General features: G+C 38.2%; 2 protein-coding genes across 4 annotated transcripts; both read right to left on the bottom strand.

Annotated features, from left to right (window-relative positions):
* Positions 1-456: 456 nt before the first annotated feature.
* LOC147800187 (uncharacterized) lies at positions 457-2,481 on the bottom strand. The gene is made up of 3 exons (XM_087133528.1): positions 2,186-2,481; positions 1,803-1,896; positions 457-1,405 (listed from the first exon to the last, which is right to left on the bottom strand). The coding sequence occupies exons 2-3, from the start codon at positions 1,881-1,883 to the stop codon at positions 1,199-1,201; spliced, it is 288 nt and encodes a 95-aa protein (XP_086989654.1). The 5' UTR covers positions 1,884-1,896; positions 2,186-2,481; the 3' UTR covers positions 457-1,198.
* Positions 2,482-3,120: 639 nt separating this feature from the next.
* otud4 (OTU deubiquitinase 4) lies at positions 3,121-17,126 on the bottom strand. 3 transcript variants are annotated; one of them, XM_022252808.2, is made up of 20 exons: positions 16,808-17,126; positions 16,181-16,264; positions 16,023-16,073; positions 15,736-15,782; positions 15,529-15,601; positions 15,030-15,111; positions 14,494-14,669; positions 13,881-14,013; positions 13,402-13,466; positions 13,170-13,270; positions 12,661-12,800; positions 12,341-12,446; positions 12,075-12,219; positions 11,476-11,605; positions 10,592-10,632; positions 10,069-10,297; positions 8,941-9,021; positions 8,798-8,838; positions 8,218-8,473; positions 3,121-7,948 (listed from the first exon to the last, which is right to left on the bottom strand). In XM_022252808.2, exons 1-20 carry the CDS (start codon positions 16,922-16,924, stop codon positions 6,945-6,947), a joined length of 3,102 nt encoding a protein of 1,033 aa, XP_022108500.2. In that variant the 5' UTR covers positions 16,925-17,126; the 3' UTR covers positions 3,121-6,944. The 3 variants fall into 3 exon arrangements, with proteins under 3 accessions (XP_022108500.2, XP_086989650.1, XP_022108501.2); XM_087133524.1 differs by having other exon boundaries at positions 10,069-10,276; XM_022252809.2 differs by having other exon boundaries at positions 3,121-7,300; positions 16,808-17,123.
* Positions 17,127-17,849: the final 723 nt, after the last annotated feature.

Below are 17,849 nucleotides of genomic sequence, written 5' to 3'. Positions count from 1 at the left end.
TTGGTTTACGCCTTTTACAGTCAATCTATGGTTTCTATGCATTCAGGTTTTTAGTCCTTACGGCAAACGAGTTGGTTGGTTAATCACTTTTTTCGCCCTTTTTGTAGCATAATCGGTATAATTTATCAGATATTACAAGCACTAAAACCCTAAGAAATCAATACTACGATATAAAAGCAAGATGTCGGGACCGTGAGGCTTTTGATATTTTTTCTCCCCCAACATCATGTTGAATGAGTCTGAAGCCGTATTTGCTTTCGAATCCCCCTTCAAAAACCCACACCAAAAGCTGGATATGCCGCTGCTGGTGAGTGAGTTACAAGCAGTCAATCAGGAGTGGTCGCTGGTGTGCCCTCATCAAAGTAACCCAAATCTATCACGTTGAATGATTTAATGATAAGACGTTAAGATCCTTATTTTATTGTGGTAGAACAAAGACTCAAAGGCGTAAGCAGATTTAAATCCCGTCGTCATTGGATTTGTATTTTATTGAAGCATTAAGTAAAAACAGAATTTAAAAAACATAAACATACAGTGAAGAATAATAATTTAACCAGAAAATAAGCTAGAATATATCCCCAAATGTAAGCATCAGTGGTATTCAGGTCTTTTGTCCGGGTGGGGGGGTATTTTTTTTCCAAAATTGACTTCCCCCAGCCAAGGTAGGAGTGATGTTTCAATTAATACAAAAAATTATGGCCTCATGACCCAAGGGGATACTAAACAGCCCCCCCTACGCACACATACGCATAACACCCACTGGCAAGTTACTTGGGATGGTAAACTTGGCATGCAATGTGCCTCTGAGTGGAAATAAGTATTGCAAAATCAGTCTGCCTTGGCAACAGTAATATAGTTCATTGGCAGTGTGCTCTTTTTAATAAATGCATGCACACAGCTGCCCATCCCTGATTGCATCATGAAAAAAGTGCGTATTCTTAAATTTACTGTTCAATTTACAGTATGAGAGAAATATAAAAAGAAACTGACAAAAAAGGTACCATGCGACTTGTGGGACAGTTACATTAAACCTTTCACTGATAAAAGATCTAAATCCAGGAAACGTTGGAAAGATCAGTTCTAAGTTTTAATTTAATCCAGTGATTATCTGATGGATACACAATTATTGGCCGGTTGTATACTGGCTTTTGGCTGTGACTGTTATTAAAAACAGCAACGTACAGCTCCAGCAATGACTTTATTCCATGATTCCATCTCTTTTTAGCCTCTCTAGCAGCCTCAACATGGCGTGTTCGATGGCTCCTTGTCTGCTCTTGTAATGCTTGGCCTTCTCGCTGATGCCGCTGGAGATATCCCACGCTGTGCCATCATATACCCACGGTTCCCTCAAACTGTGAACACGCCCTTTGGCATTGTACTTGATGACGCGATCGGCAATTGTCACCTAAGGTGTGAAAATGAAGAAAGCCGAAATGCGTTAACAATTTGCAATTGGAAAAAAATTACCCAATAAATTTTGATACTGTTTATGCCCCTGCAGGGCCACCGTCCCATACTGCAGTTTCTCCGTGTCGAACTAGTGGCCTAACTGTAACAAATAACTTCTATTCGTCCTTCATTCACAGTCTGAAGGAACAGCCCCTCTGACGGTACCAGGTCCTCTTTCCCTTCAGACATTTTTTGTTGCCAATGGCTTCTGCATTGTGTTGAAGAAAATATTCAAATGTATTCAATACTTCCGTCTCTTTACTTTGAACCCTTTAAACTGTTGACATTTATAAGTGGCATGCGGTGGCCGAATCACTGAATCCACAATCCACAAACAGGGGTCCTTTACCTACCTGTCCCTCCTCGTTGACTGTGCTATTGACAAAGTCAACCACAGATTTAATGATAGCCGGGTCGAGGAGCGCACTCGCCATTATGACTGTGATTCTGAAAAACACGGCAATTGAAAAGATTTATAGGATATAAAAGTTAACATTTTCAGGAATGTTTCCTCTTACGATGTCAAAATTTGTGTCGTTTTTTTTTTTTTTTTGGTTGTTCGAGAAGTTAAAAAGTCCATACATGTAATACTCAGCCACGCGGCGTGTCCAAGATGTCGTCAAGGAGGCATTGTACTGTTTGATACAATAATGTCCAAGTTCCCATCTTTCCCAAGCAGAAATATGTGAATGTTAAGCAGAATAAAACCTACGTCTAATATGCCCTAAATATTTACCTCAGTTGTCCAGTGCTGAATTTCGAAGACGAGCCAAGACGACCGTGTCTGTCAAGAAGCAACGCAGCAGATTATGGTACGGAGTTGTGCATCAATGTGCCTTATATACACGTACATGTACATTAGCGTCCTCTTTCAGCTATGGCGTATTGTCTCGGTGGTGATGCAACGTGGAAATAGAAGGGACTTCCCGTCGCGGCAGGGAAAACCAAAGTGGCGTGCAATAGCAGAAATCAACGAGTTGGTTACGTGACCACTTCTGACGCAAATCTCAAATCTGGCAGTCGCAGCATAACCACAGCAGTATACTGTTCACTCAATACAAAACATAACCTAACGTGATTCACTGCGGAAAAAACCTGTTCGTGTTTTGGTTGCCCGGAGTCGATTGGGACTTCCCAAAAATACGTGGGCACTGAAGTTAAAGGTTGCAGCCAAGTAAATAGGTTCAAAATTGCCTGTCAAATTCTCTGTTATTTGAGCATTGGTGGATCGTGAACTAGAAGATTTGTAGGGGGAGAAGGTGAAGGCTAGCCACAGGAATTTCATCCTGTGTCCGAGTGAATTTGATGAAATCGGTGCCCTAGTAAAATGCTCTATTTTGCTACGGAATGTAGGCATATCTTCTAAATACGGCTGCAGGCTTCACGTCTGTTTTTAGGGGCGACCCTTCTTGGATAAAAATAGCCGAAAAAGTAATCTGATAAGCTACTACAAACTGAAAGGGGAAAAGATGAGCTTTAATTTGCCGTGTGTTTTGAACACCTGAGAAACTTGTATTTGGGGTATTTTCGAAGGGGGACTTTATTTCCTGGTCTGTACCCTAAAAGGGTTAGAGAAGAACGAATGAGTGAGGGCGACCCCATACAAAACGTAAAAGCCGATTTAAGATGTTGGTGTTCGGGGGAAGGAGGATGTATTAAGAAAAAGTTACATTTTGTTCACAGGGTGCAAACCTTTATTGCAACTTTTGCTCAACTTTTGCTCATGTTTGAAATACTGTGCAGTCTGTGATAAGGAGGAACAAGTATAAAAGGTGCAAAGTGGAATACGCGGTATACAATACTACTTATCACAAGAGTAAGAACAAAATATTGGAAACGTTTATGCTGTGAAAGCGACAAGCTTAAATACAAAGAATATACATACTTATATCAACGAAATATTACAAAATTACTGGCCCAACAATAGTGTTTAGACCGCTTAAGAAAAACCAGACCAAATGCATGAATTTTACACTGAAAAAAAAATATGAAAACAAGTCCAGCTACTTTTAAGTCACATGAATTTCGAAGTTCGACAAACATTATTACAAAAAATCGGTAAAATACGAAGATTAAAAAAAGAGAGAGTGAGAGAAAAAAAGATGCATCATTAGCCGAGGGTTTTTCACTGTAAAACCATGTAGTAAGATGTTTCAAGATGGAAAGTCAGTTTAAAACCTGCACAAGCTTTACACCGAATTTAAGACTTGGAAGATTTTAAGATTTTGCTCAGGACAATATCAAGTAAAATATTGTACAGACAGTCATCTTAAAACCATTTTTACATGCAAAACTCAGACTTTGAACCCCTTAAAATAGCAAAAGGACCCGGATTATTGAAATGATAATAAAGTGTGAACCATTCGTTCATACACCCAAAGTAATCACTATTCTCGATATGGCACGATAACCCAAAGAGAGTGTGCAATAAAATATTAAATTATGTACACCAAACTAGGCGAAAACTGGTTTCATCAGCCAATTTGATGTTATCACTTCTCAGTTCTGCTGAGCAAGCAATCTGTTTTGAGACCACGCTTGGAGGGTTTATGAAAGTCTAGTCTTGTATTACAATTTGTAGAAAGCTGAGCCTACAAAAGACAACAGTTAACAAGCGCAGATTTCCTAGCAATTTGGTAGCACCTTTGGTATCTAAATCTAGAGTGAGTCATAAATGAAGTAGTAAGGCACGAGTTATCTTGTTTGTTAAATGCTGCTTTAAATATTTGGAGTGTTGAAGAGTTAGAAAAAGCTACAAATATGAATGAAAGCTCAACGATTTTAATAGTATTTAACACATGCAAGTCCGTGCAGAGTATTAAAAACCAATTTCCGTTACATAAATGCATGAAATCAAACGTCAACCTTTAATATAATTTATTTCAAAAATTACCTTTTACTAACACTTCACTCTAACACTTTGAATAGGATTTTTTTTAAATATAACTTATGGAAAAATTATGGGTATATCAAAATATAATTAGCAAAACACTTCTCACTGATGCACAAAAAAATTAACATGTTTCTATACACTTTGCAATATGTATGAAAGACAACATTCTTTGTTAAACGTTCCTAGCGAAGTCAACCTTAATTGTCAAAAAGAAGGATCAAAAAAACGAAGAAAAGGAACATGTCATTCAAAAATAAACGTCTCAGTATAGATCTACATTAACAATTTCATATTTTAATACAATGGCATTTTCCAAAGGCACAATAGAACATAGTTTGGCAATATATTTAAGTAATACATGAAAAAAGTATATCCAAACAATGGAATTATAGGTAAACAAATGTTCCATTTATTTTTATGGTATGACTTTCAGGCTGTTCTGAAACTTAAAAACTCCAGATATAGATATGCCTATTAATATGACATTAATAAAAACATTTTTATTTAAACCTCTCAAAAGTTTTGAAAATTTTGCAACAGCAACTTTACAACGCAATTGAAACATCTTAAAAAGAATTGCTGATGTCAAAATCTGGCATTAATTTCACAGACTCTCACCTGTAGTAATTGCAAGGAACTACCAAATTTAGTTATTTTAAATGCACAAGTATTTTGTACACTGCTGTTACAAATTTGACAACTACGTTCTTACTAATTAAACAAATATTAAGTTTCAAATGGATTGATCAAACAATTGTTCAGAATTTTCACATATGCTCTAACATTTTCTAATACCATGAAAAAACACAACATCAATTCTGAAAAAAATCTCATGGTGCTTTTTTTGCTTCAGAAAAAAGAACAAGTTAGTAAGAGGTTGTGTTAAGAGAAACATTACATCCAAATCACTTTCAACAATCCAAATAAACCAAATCATCTGTCCAAACTCTCTCTCTCTCTGATCTCCTCTGCAAAAAACTAGTACATTTCTCTAATGGCCAGGTGCGTCTTCTTGACAAAGGTGAAAGAGTGTTGTAATCCCTTTTCAAACAACCTCCAATTTGGAAGATTGATTTTTGCAGGGTAAACATCTTGTCATGGTTGCTTGAATTACTCTTCAACGGGTACACGTAGCTAACAAGATACAATCTGTGTTATCTGTTGCAGTTACTGCAGTATATTTCTGACCTTGAATAAACTCTCACCTACATCACCTAATTTTTCAATCATCTTCTTGCATGCATTTCTTGGAATATTTTCAATTCATAGAAAATTCTTCAGTAAATTTCAGTAGAAATGAACTAGAAATGGAAAAGGTTGAAATGAGTTTTAAAGTCTGGTTTTTTTTTAACAGTGCTTTTCTGTTTTGGTTATTGAAGACTTTTAACGTATCTGTAACGAAGTTCAAAAAACATTTCAAATCAATCAAGTGCAAAATTTACGTATTACAAAAATAGACATCTTATCATATTTCCTGGTTTTGCGTTGTTTCATAGTTCAGTGACATTAATCAAATCAAAATTTATTCACCATTCTCAAACCCAAAATAACTGGTTCTTCGTAAATTTGGTCAGCTTCCTGCTTTCCATTAATAGAAAAATATGATTCTTCTTTGAATAAACGTATACCGCATATCTTTTCAATCTCTGAAGTTTTAATTAAAAATAACTGTCTTTTGATAAATGGTCTTCATCATCTGATGATTCTTGCAGACCTAGTGTTTGAGAGGGTTTTTACTTCTCTTTTTAATTAATCTCAAACATGCGAGTTGGCAATACTTCATCCATTTTCAAAGAAAACAAAAACACAGAATATAAGTGGATACAATTCATCCACCAACACTTTTTTAAAACAGAATCCTGCACCTCAAGCAGTCGAGGTGCTAATACAATGAAATAACGTGAAATTTGAGCCATCTGTGTGCAGAACATTTCAACTCACTTACTTAACTTGCACTTTTCTTTTCTTTATAGTCCCCCAAAACCAGGAAAGACAGTAACCCTGCAGTTCCCTCTGGAGTGTACATTTAATTCAACAAGTGTAGCATATTTCTGTGCTCTGGATTACAATACATTACAAATGAATAGATATGCCTTTCTGATGTTTCAGAAACAATGTTTGGTTTCATGAGTTCTTTTTGTTTGACACACTGGGTGTGGCCAGCAATCCTAGGAGTAAGAATGTAATAACTTTTTCTCTAGTTTTCTAACTTTAAAGTCTTATTGAGTTAAAAACCCACAGAGCATAAATTTGTACTTTTTATTGTCTATATGCCAGCAAATTTACAATGTCACTCAGCTGCCAATAGTTTGGATGACAACATTTAAGGAGATTGTGTTTTTTAAGGAATGAGTTGAAAGAAAGATTTTTTTACTCTTAACAGTAGGTCCCCCCCACCCCAAGTCAGATTTGAAATAGCTTGGCTCAACACTTGTATGGTTTACCCTGTTTATGAATGGTTAAAATTTAGAAAAAGGCTATTTGTAAAAGTTTCAGTATAATTTACTTGGTATAAATGCAACATGCCTCATCTGACACTAAGAAAACTGTGAAAAAGGCCCCCTTGAATTGTTTTGGTGATTTGGCTTGAAAATGTATTTATTCAGTGAGAAGTTGGCATGTATAATGCCGGTGCTGGAGATGGTGCATTGTTTGGTATGAAGGTGACTGGAGGACTTTGACCATAGGCTACAGCGGGTACCTTAACTGGGCTTCCATAAGCAAATGCATGCTGCCACTGACTTGGAACTGGGTACTGATACGTGCCTAAGTTCCCTGGTGGTGGTGGTGGAGGTGCTGGGTGGTAATTCATGTGTGTGTAGGGTTCAGTTTGGATACTCGGTGGATTAGCATGTGGATTGAAGAAAGTGCTCACAGGTGCTGGTGCTTGTTGTAATGGCTGCTGCTGTGGAATGTGCTGATTGGCAGGTGACTCGACGTAGTAGGGCTGCGTCGGTCCTGTTTGAGACAACACAGGAGGTTGAAGAGTGATATTAGTATTGTTAAGGACAGGAAAGGGGGACATGGGAAACACACCTGGACTAATAATATCAAAGGGTGACTTGCGCCTGGTTGGAGTAACAAGAGTCCGAGGTGCTGGACCCAAGGCAGGGTTCTCTGGAGGGCAGACAGGAAGACAGGGAGAAGGTGACAGGGACTCGGAGGAGACGTTATTGACATTTCTGTCTTCTGATCTTGGAGTTGGGATTCTCAGAGGCATGCTGGGTCTCATTGGAGTAACAAATGATGCTGGTTTGCTGCTAGCATTGGCTCCACAATCATTTTTCAACTCTGAAACCCCATGGTTCTCTGAATTCTGCTGCTGTTGCTGGCCATTACTGCATTTCTGAGGAACAATTTTAGGGCTCTGTCTGCCATTGTGCTGTTGACGATCCTGTCCTGGGACAGAATTAGAAAGTTGACCACCTCGTGGTGGGAATGTAAAGTACACAGCATTCACAGGCAGTGGAAGAAAAGCTTGTCTCTGCTGCTGCTGTTGATGTGACAGTGGTTGTTGAACACCGTTTGAACAAAGAGTGCCATCATGCTTTACACCTGATAGGCTAAATACCGGCTGTTGATTGGCAGTCATCACACCATGATGTCCTGAGAAGCAATGTTGGCACAGCGTGAACATAACAAAATGAAAATAAACTGCCTTGTAGAAACTCAATCTAGGACTACAACTAATCCCAGTTTGATCAAATGCATATCAGCCGACAATAGTTCTGCAAAACCCTGTTGCACTGAAGGCTGTGAACGAGCAACAAATGACGGACACAATACAATAAAAAATTTTTTGTGAATGCATTCTTGAGAGATGTGAAATAATCCCACATTTCTGAATGGTGTTGATGGAAAAAATGATCACTTACTGTTAGGAGTGCAGGATCTCTGATGTATCCCTTCATCAGAGTCATCTTCCAGCATGTTGTTATTAGCAGAAATAGCGCCATCTGAAGAGAACTGATTCCCAGCTGAAGATGTGGGCATAGCAGGTTGTTGCTGAGTTTGAGTTGCCATGGGACAAGAGTTAGGGTCTGGAGTCTGATGGAATGATTGTTGCTGCTGTTGTTGCTGCTGATGCTGTTGCCACTGGTGCATTTGGAGAAGGTACAGACGGTGATGGTACTGTCACAAAATGAAATATGTCATAAGGAGTCATGATTTGGCAAAGATGTTAACACAAGTTTTCCCTGTTCCTATATTTGGTTAAACTACAAAAACCACCTGCCATCTGAACATCAAGCGTTGAAGAGGTAAAAACCTGTTTGAGGATTTGCTTTTTCAAAGAATTTGCTCAAAGTGTTCTTACAATAAAAAAAAAAATGGAAAATATTTAAAATATCACTTTCGACAATAAACAATCTGAACTAGGAAAGAGAGCTGTGCCAGAAAAATATTGTTATCACTGCTTTTTACACTTAATGAGCTAAAGAACCATTAATTATTCACCTCTATTCCCAAGTTGTAGTAGTAGCGCAAAGTAGAAACATCTGCAAGGAAATATAAAGTTAAAATTGATTCAAGTAGCTTGAACAATTCAAAACATACAATAACCTAACATAGTGGCTTATTACAAATACAAATCTGTTTACCAGACAATGGTAGATCATAGCCATTGGGGTCTCTGGATGCTGTAGCACTGGCATTAACTGGCCCAGTCAAATTATCGGTCACTGAAAAAAAAAAAATGAAATCAATTTCAATATAACAAGCTGAGGTGGATCGGGGGGGGGGGGGGATGGGTGGGTGGGGGGAGTAGCTGCCGGCTAAAAGGATCTACCAGTGAAATGACAGAAAATTAGTACCACCCAAAAAAATCCTGGACGAGGATTGTGTTTTCCATCTATCCATCTATAGTTTTCTTTTTATCAGGGAACAATGCATGTTTTCGGACCCCCGTAGCAGGGCATCCCTTCAGTATGTCCATCCTGGAAACCCTGTGGATGGTTTCTTTACAGGGTTCTTCTCCTTGAGAGCAACACTTCTTGAGACGGAGTGGGCCCTATCGATAGAGTGTTGAACCTGGTGATAGCTCAGTCCCCTTCACCCCTTGCCCCTTTATCCAGCCTCCAGCTTTCTTGATGTTTCCTTTTGTCCTCCTGCATTCGTCCAACCTTAGTTGATTCCCTGTTTGCATGTTTGTCCCTGTCTACTTGTCATTTGCCTTTAAGAAAGATTCTGCTAGGATCAAAACATCAGGCCCTCAATATTTTGTATTTGATTTGTATTTCAGGTCACTGTAGTCAGCAAGCGGTTTGCAGCAGTTTTGTATTACACAACTCCTATGTTAAATATCTCAAGTTAGCATCAATGAATTTTAAATCGCATCAGTACAAACATGTTTTAGAACATTTAGTTGATGTCTGTAAATTTTTTCATTTGCACAGCCAATTAAATTTTCGCAAACGAAATGTTCGTTAGTGATATTGTTCCATATGCTCCAACATTTTAAAGAAAGCACCCTGTAACACGAGAACACCCAGTATCCAATGCAGGCTACTTGAAAAGACCTTAGGATTAATCAGATTGCATGAGATTTGTGACTTAATAGGCCTTCCAAATATGGTAATACTCCAGACTGATATAGTTGTATTTGCTTTTACACAGAGATAATTGTTACCAATGTTGCATGCTCAGAGTGTAACTTTTGAGGCATGCCAAGGTGGAATCCAACTGACTACATCTCAATTAGAAAGAGAAATGGACAGATGCAGACTTACATGGAATAATCATTGGATAAAGTGGAATCCCAATAGGCACTGGTGCATTGTAGGTAGGCATCATGGGTACAGTGGGCGGAGACGGTGTGTTTGCAGTTGATGGACAGGCATTGCTTCCACTGGTACTAAGAGTGGAGTTGGAGGATTGCCAATTTGGTGTGGCTGGAGACTGGTTAGCGTTCTGGGGAGTTCCAGCATTCTCTCTTGTCTGTTGGTGAGATGGATGATTCTACAGAGATGCAAATACCAACACCATCAAATAACAGTTCAGTAGAGAAACGATTTAAACTAAAGATTAAGATTTAATTTGCACATTGTAAGAAAAGTATTTATAAGCAGTAGAGCATTTCTTTGATGAACCCAATTGTTGGGAACTTTTAGTCCATAGAAACATTTCCTTTTGATCCAACTGTATGTAGACATGCAAATGATAACCTTACAAATCCATGATTATTAAAATGATGTTTTACGGTACATCGCAAAATACACAATACTAATCTACTCTTAAGAATTATAGCTGTACCTTTCCAGAATTTGGAACATGTCTATCACCTCTTTCTGCAACTGCAAAAAAAGAATATATAGATAAATAAATAAATAGATACGTGACCCAAACAAAAACATCCCAAACAAACACCAAAAAGTGCCCCTTGTGCTGATCAGCTGAACTAAGCTTATTCCCTAAGCATTGATATGGCCAGAGTCCATGTCTACAAGGTCGACGTCAATCTGCTGACTTGGAAGTAAGGTCCGAGAGCCAGGCTGACAACATTTACACGTATTAAACTAACCTTCACTTGTGACTTGGCATTCAAGAAATAAAGACTGATCATACTGGCAACATGGAGATTGATACAAATAAGTCTGTGTGTAAAGCGTCCAATACAAATAACATGCTTTAAACACCCTCTTCCACAAACCGATATATAAGATTCATACAAAATGTTGGTACAGTGCCGTGGGACCATAAATATAATTAATTATATATAATTTGAGGAAAAATGCCAATAGTCACAATCAGTGCATACTACTGCCAGGTGCATACACCAGGTTGTAGGTCTATGATAACAGGGCACTAACATCATCGCCTGACTACTAAATGTATGGTCTGGTATCACGATCACAATGATTTGTCATTGTCATGAAGTGACATGTCTCGAGACTGTGTTGGTGTACCAGGCCCTCTGCCTGCAAGCCCAACCAAAACCAACAACTACTTTGACATAACTCAACCAATGCAGCCCAGTTTTGTTCATCATTTTCTGTTTTGTGTAATTGGGCAGTGCATGAATGAAACACTTTTGGCCGATGCCATAATTTGTGCCATTAATGCTATCTGTGATTACCCAAAGCCAAAAAAAGTGATCAGATCCAATGCCTTGTAAATGAAACAGAACTTTGCAATACCTTCAAACACAGCGACAGGAGATGGCGTATTGACTCTCTGGATAGGAGAGGCACTCTTCCTTCCTTCCTTTCTGAACTTATCCCACAGATTAACTGGACTTGGGGTGTTGATGCGACCCACTGGATGTCCCTGTCAGTAAATTACAAGGTTTACATCAACATCAGGATATTTGGCTTAGGACACTCCAGGTAACTTTTTTTTATAAGAGCAAGGTCTATTGTGTACAAGGAATTTAGAATCAAAGACAGAAAAAGGAAAATGATCTTTGGCTTTAATTTACACTCTTCCGTATGAATTGTTGTGACTTTGTGTAATCTTTGTTGACACAAATGGACCTGTTTTATCAGTTTCAACAACCCTGCCTGTCGTTAAAAGAAACAAAATGAAAGTAACAATGGGCAAGGGTGCATGCATCACCGTACTTCAGAATAACTCGATCACATGGCAAAACAATGTTCAATCATGACTAAGATTCAATAAATTGAAATTGAGAAATAATGACTGCAATACATCGGCACATGCCAGTAAAATTCACTCCGTCACAGTCCTCTATTCTGCGCACAAGTTAAGTATATTTATTATTCAGCATTCAATATACCGGTAGAGCTGGAAAAGATGAAGGATCTCGTTCTTGGAGCTCCAAGAGGGCCAAAGATTCCTCCAGCGCTCGCTTCTCTTCATACTCCTCCTGGCTCATGGCATTATGCATATTGTGATTACAACGACCACCGCCTCGTCCTCGTCTAGATGGAAATTTGGAGAGGACGAAACAGAATTTTGCAGACTTTCATATCACAATCAATGACGGATAAATTCTTGTTTAAACAAGAAGTGAAAGTGATATTTTGCAAATGAAATTCTTACTGATAAGGAGATGTTGCTCTAGGGTTCTGCCTGTCAGATTGCATCAATGGGTGCATGAATGATGGATGTTGCTGATGCTGCTGTTGATGACCCTTTTGATTGTAACCTTGAAAGTTGTTGAAAGGTAAAGAAGAATTCAAAATTGAATGTCCCATGAGGATTCTGACAAGGGCCTACATGCTTTTGTGATCAGTTCATCTCAATCATCTTTGAAATTGGACAAAGATGACTTCTCTGACTTCAAGAAGGAATTGGATGATCTTCTTGGATCTTTCGTTTTTAAGCATGCAGTATACAATTCCGTTTTCTTCTATCCTTACCTGATTCACTATTGACTCCATTTCCATACTTTGGATAATAGCCGCTTACATTCTTGTAGTTTCTAACTCCAAGAGGGCTCCAAGGACGATGAGGACTCACAGATTCAAGAGGTTTGAGATTCTTAATTGGAATAGTGTGTCTGAAAACAAAACGGAAATTGATAACTAGATTTCTTGGTCCTAGTTATAAGTAAGGAAAACTTTTCTGGAATAGTAAACTACTTTGCACTGAGCAGCTTTTCAAGTTAGTACATGGGTAATTCCAGATATTAGGGGTTCAAAAGTTGGACATTTGTGTGTCCCAGTTACATCTGACCTTTGTTATTTGACAACTACACATATTACTATTTACTTGGCAGGTAATTTGCATTAATTCTTCCACTCTTGGAAATTAGAAAATGTGTTCTAACTTACAAAATCATATGTCAGATGTGACAGGGACAGAAAACAATGGACCCCTAATTTCTGGAATTACCCACATATAGCTTGGTGAAATGAGGTTGACATACTTTTCACCCAAATCTTCAATGAAGACTGTAACGAGTCCATTGTTGGGTTGAACGTCCTGAATGTGAGCATCGTACAGCTTCTTCGGGTCATCTAAGAATACCTATTAAATGAATAACACAAATAGACATTTGTACTGTCAAATAATAACCTTGCAGAGTTGTAAAACTATGTGAATAAAAATCAAAGACACACGTTCTATTGGATAACTTAAATTCCTTGATCCTGTCTCACCTGACATTTGTCACCTGGTGCATATTGCATGCCAGAGGCAACTAGAAAATCCTGCTGCTGTTGTTCTATTGGAATAAAACAGTGAACATATAAGTCAACAGATAGTGTCTCCAATTCTTCACTTCCAGTTCAATCAACCTACAGGCCCCACACAACATCCCTAGAGTGTGCTACATAGCCTGCCAATACAGTTCAAATGTGGGCACTAAGAATTACCCACATGAAAAAATGAACCAGTGTCAAAGTTTAGTGATATTCATTCATGCATAATGTGACAACTACCTGGTGGATTTGCATGTGACTATACCATACACTGTGAGCATTTGCAAGATTTAAGGTGATGGCATACATTTTGATTTGGGAAATGGCATCATAGAGAACTTACAATGAATCTTGGCAATTTGTCTTTTCACTGGTTATGGATAACAACTCAGAAGAAGCTCAAAGAATCCAGAAAATCTTTAAATCTACTCTCTTACCTTTTCTGGTTTCATTCCAAGCATCAAACTCCACATTGCGGTAGATCTCAGGATCCAGAGCTTTGGCAACCCGATATGGGAGAGGTGGTCTTCTCTTCTCCTCATGGTACCGGCCAAATCGATCTCTCCCATCCTAAAAACATATGAAACCAAGTCTGAAATTCAATCAAAAGACTATCAGTACAATGGATGACAAGTAGCTTGTCCTTATGTGCACTCTATCCATGCCATTACAGACAGACATCTCTCTGGACTGTTTACAGGCAAGTCAATTCATAGGACTTGCAATGCTACTTGGTGTACATACCATGCCCATCTGTCAGTCACTGCCTGATCAGGTGAGCTTTGCTTTGAACTCCAGGCTTGTTCAAATAATTCAAGGTTACACCATATAGGATTACCCAGTGACCAGGATTAGATGCCATAAATGCAGCAGCACCATGCTTATGCACAATTGATATAAATGCACCAAATGCCTCTTTGACTAATTGAGTATTACGACTTGGCAAACTACGCACCCACATGTGCTTCTAATGAGGAACACACTAATTAATAGTAAGGTACTATCTCAATAATGGCATTTGTGGAAGTAGGTTAAATGTACAGTTCTTACCCTTTCCATTCCCATGTGATCTCCTTCCATGCCACGCCCATCTCTCATTCCATCAGGTCCATAGTTACCATCTCGTCTCATGGGTTTCTTGCCCGAGCTGCGCAAAATATCTACTGCTTCATCAACTTGCCTGGCAAGCTTGAAGACATCCTTGTACAGCATCTCATAGATAACCGCTGTTTTAGCATTTGACACAAACAAAAAGTCACATTAGGATGTCATTCCTAAGAACTGATAAAAAGGTTCTGTTCCTTAGAGTACTTAGAGCAATCCCTGTCAGAGTGGTGTGCAAGTACAGTTGTAGTGAGAACTACAGCTAAACATATTGGTAGCAAACAGCTGTCCAGACCTCTACTGTTTGAGGATTTTTTTGTTTAACATAAAAAATGGAAAAATTGCAATGTCTTCAAACAAGCAAAATCTGTAAGCTTCATCTAAACAGTACAGCAGTACCCTTGTGACCCCATTTCAAACCAGGTGCCATTTATCCTGTTCTAAAAATGCAGAAGCTTTAGTGGATAAAACTCTGTATTTACATTGACAGATGGCGGCACTCTCTTGAAATTTCTTGGAGTAGACACTGTCATAGTGGTTACCATGTGAGAAACAGAGCACAACCTTTTAAAAACATAGTAAAAAAGGAGGTATCAAAGTCTGGAATACTAACATTCATTTTAATTTCATTCAAACATTCATAAAATACAGCATGACAATTTAAAGGACAGGCTACTTCAAGCTTTGTCTGAAAATATCCAAGCCAAAGAGAAAATAAGACAGTTTAAAATTTCTGTTATTTCCCAACTCCATCTTGGTTTATGATGGTCACAAAAACATTACAAAATAAAAAAGACAAAATTAGCCAAACATTTTTGATAGCTATGGGTAATTCTAGTGAGATATGTGGGCAAGTAATTGGTTCAGTTTTGCAGGGATTAGATTTTTGAATTCAGCAGGGCCAATACAAATAACAATCCAACCAAAAAAAATGCAGTAAGAGTCAAAATTTTGGTCACAAAATTTGTAATGTACATGTACCTTCTCTGTGAATCCATTCTGAGTGACATTGAAAGCACCAATCCCAGGATTCTGATAGACCAAGAAGTCGCGCCTGAGTAACCAACCATAAAAGCAGTAAGTGCAATATGAGAATAGTTGGAAAATTGCATTAGATTCATGCTTACAACTCACTTGCATCATTTGTTCACAAAGACATCTAAGAAAGCAAAATTGGTCGAAACTTACTTGTACATGAGAGACAATGCACTAATTTCTACTTGGCCAGCCCATTCCTGAAATACAATTATACAAAACAAGATTGTTCCTACACACGTTTATCAATTCTCTAAAGGAAAGGATATTCCTGATCTTGAGAAAACTCATCAATAAGAAATAAATGAGAACAGGCAGTACCGATAAACTTTTACTCTTGACTATATCTGGTCTTCTTTACTACTTACTGTGCTAAGATAGCAGCACCATAATTGTTGATTTCCTGGACAAAGAGATTTTGTAAGCATGAATAAATTTACCTTTGGGTTCTTTAGCTTCAAAAGATGTTCTTCAAAGGGGCCCTCAATAAACTGCAAGGAAACATAAGAAAATTCAACCGACAGTTATGTGATTCTTTTCTGAAATACACCATCTATTCATTCTTTTTTGTACTATGAACAGTCTTGTTTGAACTTACCGGAGCAAAGCGGTCTTTGTTATTTTCCATGTACTGGACACATGCTTCCCTTACTTTGAGATGGTGGGCTTGTGTGTGGAAAACCTATACGGGATTAAAAAAGATTAAGAACAGTTTTGACACTGTGTCCATCAAAATGATGTACTGAAAATTGTGGAAACATTCTCCAAAGAAACATACTTTTGTTTTATTAAACACAATGAAGACAAGCATTTTGTTAATTTCAAAATATTACACAGGGGGAAATTTTCTACAAGTACACAACCATGACTACTGTGCTGACTAAACGTTACAAGCTCTATGGTGTGATGACGTTTCAATTCTAATCGTGAAATTGGAATCACAGAGAAAACGTGGGCAGAATCGATTCCAAATTCAAGCAAAGTTTCAAACATTAAGATTTCTGCCAAATACTACTCCGGATGAACTTGAAGCCTCTGTAGAAAATTGTCCAAACCGAATGCTTTTGTCTATTCCCTCCTCCATATTTATTTTATACAGTTTAATGTGTTTAAGGAACTATCAAATATTTGTGCCATTGTTTCAATTGTCGCTATCTGCAGACAGATTCTAGCTTTTCTTTGTGTATGTCTAGACAAACGTTTTGAACACGCGGCATTTCCTTACCTGCTCTGCAACTGCGCGAAAAAGGCATGAGCCATCCTTTGCAGTAATTTTCCTGTACAGACCAATGGAAGACAAATAGTCGTCTATCGGCTCAATAATTCTCTGAAACCGACGCATTGTGACAGCTAAATATCACCAAACAAAGGACCTCATGTGACTTTCCAACACTGCCTTTCCCATGAATGAAAATTCAGGGAATACAGTGAGTATTTAAACAACAAAAAGACGGAAAAAGTAACGAAAATACGACAGCTGAAATTTCCTTCAATCTGTCGCCATTTCTGCTTTGCATGTGCGCAATGCGGATATTGTGCGCACGTAACACGAAACATGTGGTTTGTGTTTACAGCTGATTCACTTGAGCACGTGCGGTTCAGCGAGGCACGCTCTGATTGGCTGAATTTTTTTGACCCAGACTGAGGCCTGGCGGCTGACCATATCCTTCTTCAGTCCGTGGCCGAGTCTGACATACATGGAGGTAGAATCTGACCATGGGGAGATTAGGCCTACAATTTGAAGAATTAAATTCATTGTTGATATCACACAATTTTCCTAACATAGTTTATTTTTGTTGTTGATATTGTAATTCACACTCAAAAAGAATAACAAACACCCTCTTGTTAAGTCTCGATCGCAACGGGGAGGGGGTCTAGAAATCTGAGTCAATTGCTTTGAGCATCGAGGGCGAGCATGTAGCACTACTAATACGACAAGTTGCTTATGATTTCCTTTACAAAACTCTTAAATTCCGAGTGTCATGGTTTAGCCCTTGTGCTGACCTTGGGCTTTTTTTCCTGAAGCTTGACGCAATATGAGTTTAATTCCTGTTTTAATTCATTGAAAAACTAATCAGTTTAAAAATTTCCTACTCCCAGCTCCCCACAGTACCCATGCATAGGAGACAACATGATAAAGGAGGACGTTCTTATTAATATTCTTTTCTCAAGTATAATTGTTTCATGTCGTAAACAGGAAACAAAGGTAAAAAATTGCCAATTTATCTGTCTTTTGCTCAAGCACGTATTTTAAGATTTCAAGTTTT

Source organism: Acanthaster planci, linkage group LG02 (assembly GCF_054643075.1).
Source record: "Acanthaster planci isolate LZ-2023a linkage group LG02, COTS_SCS, whole genome shotgun sequence".
Taxonomy (NCBI): domain Eukaryota; kingdom Metazoa; phylum Echinodermata; class Asteroidea; order Valvatida; family Acanthasteridae; genus Acanthaster; species Acanthaster planci.
Note: the sequence above shows the minus strand (reverse complement) of the source record. Positions and strands in the feature narration are given on the sequence as shown.

Bases quoted from the DNA above. Each gene is read 5' to 3' on its own strand.
- LOC147800187 (XM_087133528.1), bottom strand. From the start codon at position 1,883: ATGGCGAGTGCGCTCCTCGACCCGGCTATCATTAAATCTGTGGTTGAC. The intron at 1,406-1,802 runs GTAGGTAAAGGA...TTCACACCTTAG, and splicing joins CAGTCAACGAGGAGGGACAG to GTGACAATTGCCGATCGCGT.
- otud4 (XM_022252808.2), bottom strand. From the start codon at position 16,924: ATGCGTCGGTTTCAGAGAATTATTGAGCCGATAGACGACTATTTGTCT. The intron at 9,022-10,068 runs GTAAGTCTGCAT...TTTTTTTTTCAG, and splicing joins TTATCCAATGATTATTCCAT to TGACCGATAATTTGACTGGG. The intron at 8,839-8,940 runs GTAAACAGATTT...ATTTCCTTGCAG, and splicing joins CTATGATCTACCATTGTCTG to ATGTTTCTACTTTGCGCTAC.